This window comes from Phycodurus eques, chromosome 23 (genome assembly GCF_024500275.1).
Source record: "Phycodurus eques isolate BA_2022a chromosome 23, UOR_Pequ_1.1, whole genome shotgun sequence".
In the NCBI taxonomy this organism is placed as follows: Eukaryota; Metazoa; Chordata; class Actinopteri; order Syngnathiformes; family Syngnathidae; genus Phycodurus; species Phycodurus eques.
The window spans coordinates 1,498,777-1,501,911 of NC_084547.1; the positions used below are offsets into that span (position 1 = coordinate 1,498,777).

The following is a 3,135-nucleotide window of genomic DNA, read 5'->3' on the forward strand; positions in this document are numbered from 1 at the left end:
ACAAACTATTATCCTTGACCCCTGGTTTCAAAACTAGTTGTCCATGAATTTGTTGCGTTTATGCAATAATATGATGAAGCGATTAAAACTCATTTTTGTTATGGGCCGTTGTGTGTGTGAAACCACAAAAAATGTTTAAACCCGTTACAATCTATTCTTTAATGACATTTTTATTCTTCATTAAAATATTAATAACATGATGTCATACCATTAATCAAAGACAACAAGAAAAAAAACATCTTGGCATATGATTTATTTTTACAACATTTACACTGAAAAAGAAAAAACGGCACGTGACGAAGATGAAGTCACTTGTCACTGGCGAGGCGCTTGTACACGGCGGCACTGCACAGAAGCTCCTTCCCACGTAGGTACGAAAGGTCTCGGATCACGCCCGGGAACGAGTACACGTCCAGGGGAGGACGCAGCGGGAACACGGGCATCAAGCCCGAGCTCACGTACGGCGACATCAAGCTGGTGCCGTTTGTGGACGAGTAAGCCAGGCATAAGGGGTTGATACCCAGGCGAGGGTTGAGCCCGTAAACGCCATCCCCTACGGTGGCCGGCGGCGGAATATAGAGTGGCGCGAAAGCTGACTCGGTTCCTACAGAATCTTGCGCCGGCCCGAAAGCGGGCCTGAGCGGGAGAGGCGGCGTCACACCGTCGGCGTGTTTGACGGCGTCGCCTTTGCGCGATCTGGCGCGAGACTCCGGGGCGTCGCGTTGGAACTCCTTGTGTTTGTCCGAGTCGCTGCCCGACTCGGGCTCCGAGGACGACGGACGCGGGCTCTCGTAGCGGTACTTGGTCAGGGGATCGTCTGAAACAAAAAAAGCATCTTCAAATACTATTCCTGCGGGAAAAGGACAGGTTGCATGGCGCAAAGGTACAAAATTGCATTTATTATGTGTTACGTTGGATGATACAGCCTTAAAGGTTTGCCAGATAAACAAGATTCCATATTATTCTATTTGAAAAGGACCTCAGAATGTACTATTCCTGTTCATAATGTGTTCCTGTTCTTGTGTAACAAGGTTCATACCGTCTTCCTTAGAAGCATCCTTTTAAGTTTCTTTGAATACGGTTCCTGTCCAAATTTTGCTTGAAAACTCTTCCAAGCAACAAACTACCACGTGCTGGTTCCTGTTCCTGCATAAAATGCAAAAAAAAAACACCCTTAGGATTTTTTAAAGGACCGCTCTGTTTTGAAGATTGTTACGATCTGTTGGGTTTCATCTTAAAATCTATCTTAAAACTCTACTGATTTTAGTCATTTGCGCCATTGCCAAATAGCGTCCCTGTTCTCAAAATAATTTAATAGTGTGTTCCTGTAAAAAGTTTTTCTCGTCAACTTTCAGCTTTGAAGGCCCGACAAACTTGGCCTAGCAACAAGCTACCGCACTAACCATGCCGGTTGCTGCTCCTGCGTAAAATTCTCATGTTTTATTCAATTCGATTCAAAAAGAGGATTTGAGTTGGCTTAAAAAAAAAAAAAAATCACCAAGTGATAAAACATAAAATACAAACAGCTCGCTGGCATCACAATAGATTTTCAAGTGAAAAAGTTCCTGATGGACATTGGTTCATAGTCTTTTTTTCTCCAGGTACCACCTTAACAAATACTAAGCACTCAAAGTACCACCATGACAATTGCGTAGTAGGCCCAAGTGTTAATCAAAAACAAGGCCCCGGTTTTATTCCTAAAAAGTATATTTAATAATATCACTGTCAGCCTCTGTAACGTCATGCAGTTTCAACATTAATGCTGCAATTAAATATTGCGGGGGGAAAAAAATGATTCAGGATTTAATTCAATTGTACTGCACGTTAATTAAAATGTATACCTCAATAAATCTATGATCAAAAACAGTTGTAAATGATTAAATGCAAAATGTAATCCACTTCAAAGTTAAACAACTGAAGTGCACGCAACAAATGTACTGTATTGCATTAAAGTTGAAGCCACTGTAACAATATGCAGCTTGAACAACCAATTCAGTGATTAATTGGCATATCATTGCGAGGCTAATATTTTATATATAGCTTTCTAAGCTTTATAATGAATCACTACAGTTTTGTGTGTGTGTGTGTGTGTGTGTGTGTGCGATTTATACCATTACAAACGTTCAAACGTGAACTCACCATCTTTCGAGGCGTCAGTTGGAAAAACATCAAAATCTGTCAGCTGGCCGGTGGCGGCACGCGTCCCGGTGCCAAAGGGCGGCCCCCCTGCGCCCCCCCCGCCGGGATACAGCATCCGGATGTCCCGCGCCTCGCTCTCCTCCTGCGCCTGCTGCCTCCTGAGCGCCACCTGGGCGGCCATGACCCGCTGCCTCTCGGCGATGAGTGTGCACTTGGCGCACACGCAGTCCCGCCACCGGCAAAAGCGTTTGTGGCCCTTCAGCGCCGACACCACGCCGTGGTTGCGGCACCGGGCGCACTTGGGGGTGCGCGGGTAACCCCGCTCCAGGGAGGCCCGCAGGAAGAGGGGCGGCGGAGGGGGCAGCAGGTCGCGGGCGGTGAGGCCGAGCGGTCTGCCGCTGCCGTCCATCTTCGGAGGAGGTGACGACTGGCGCAGGCACGCAGAAACGCGGCCCTTTAAGGCACCTCTGCAGGTGGTGCCAAATGTAACCAGACACCCGAGTAAGCCTCGCCCCCCCTCCATCCCGTCCTCAACCTCTGAGCCAAGGCACATATTGTACATGCCAAAAATCTCACGGCACAGCGCCAACCAAATATGGCACAAAAGGTAGACGTTTAAGTCGTTCCGTGACAAAGTCAGCAACTCAATTTACTTGTACAGTGTGCCCTCGCGATATCACTGCATTGCGGATTTTATTTCATATTCACGTCACATTTATTTACTTCATTCTTTTCATTTATTTATGTATTGAATTATTTCTTTGTATTTATTAAACAATGACAGTTTTTTCATCCAAAAGTCACATTTTGTTAAAATATTGACAACTATTAAAACATATGTGTAAATATGTATAAAAAAAAAAGTTTGGATATATTTATCATCACACATAGAGACCATGACATTTAGGTATGTTTTTATAATATCAACGAGTACAATCAAAGCAAATTAATATTTACATTTAAAAAGGAATTATTCGGATCAGTTATTTGATCATT

At 44.5% G+C, this 3,135-nt stretch overlaps 1 protein-coding gene across 1 annotated transcript; it reads right to left on the minus strand.

The window, feature by feature from the left end:
- Nucleotides 1-236: 236 nt before the first annotated feature.
- LOC133397811 (doublesex- and mab-3-related transcription factor A1-like) lies at nt 237-2,797 on the minus strand. The gene is made up of 2 exons (XM_061669128.1): nt 2,140-2,797; nt 237-817 (listed from the first exon to the last, which is right to left on the minus strand). Exons 1-2 carry the CDS (start codon nt 2,699-2,701, stop codon nt 309-311), a joined length of 1,071 nt encoding a protein of 356 aa, XP_061525112.1. The 5' UTR covers nt 2,702-2,797; the 3' UTR covers nt 237-308.
- Between the last annotated feature and the right edge of the window lie 338 nt (nt 2,798-3,135).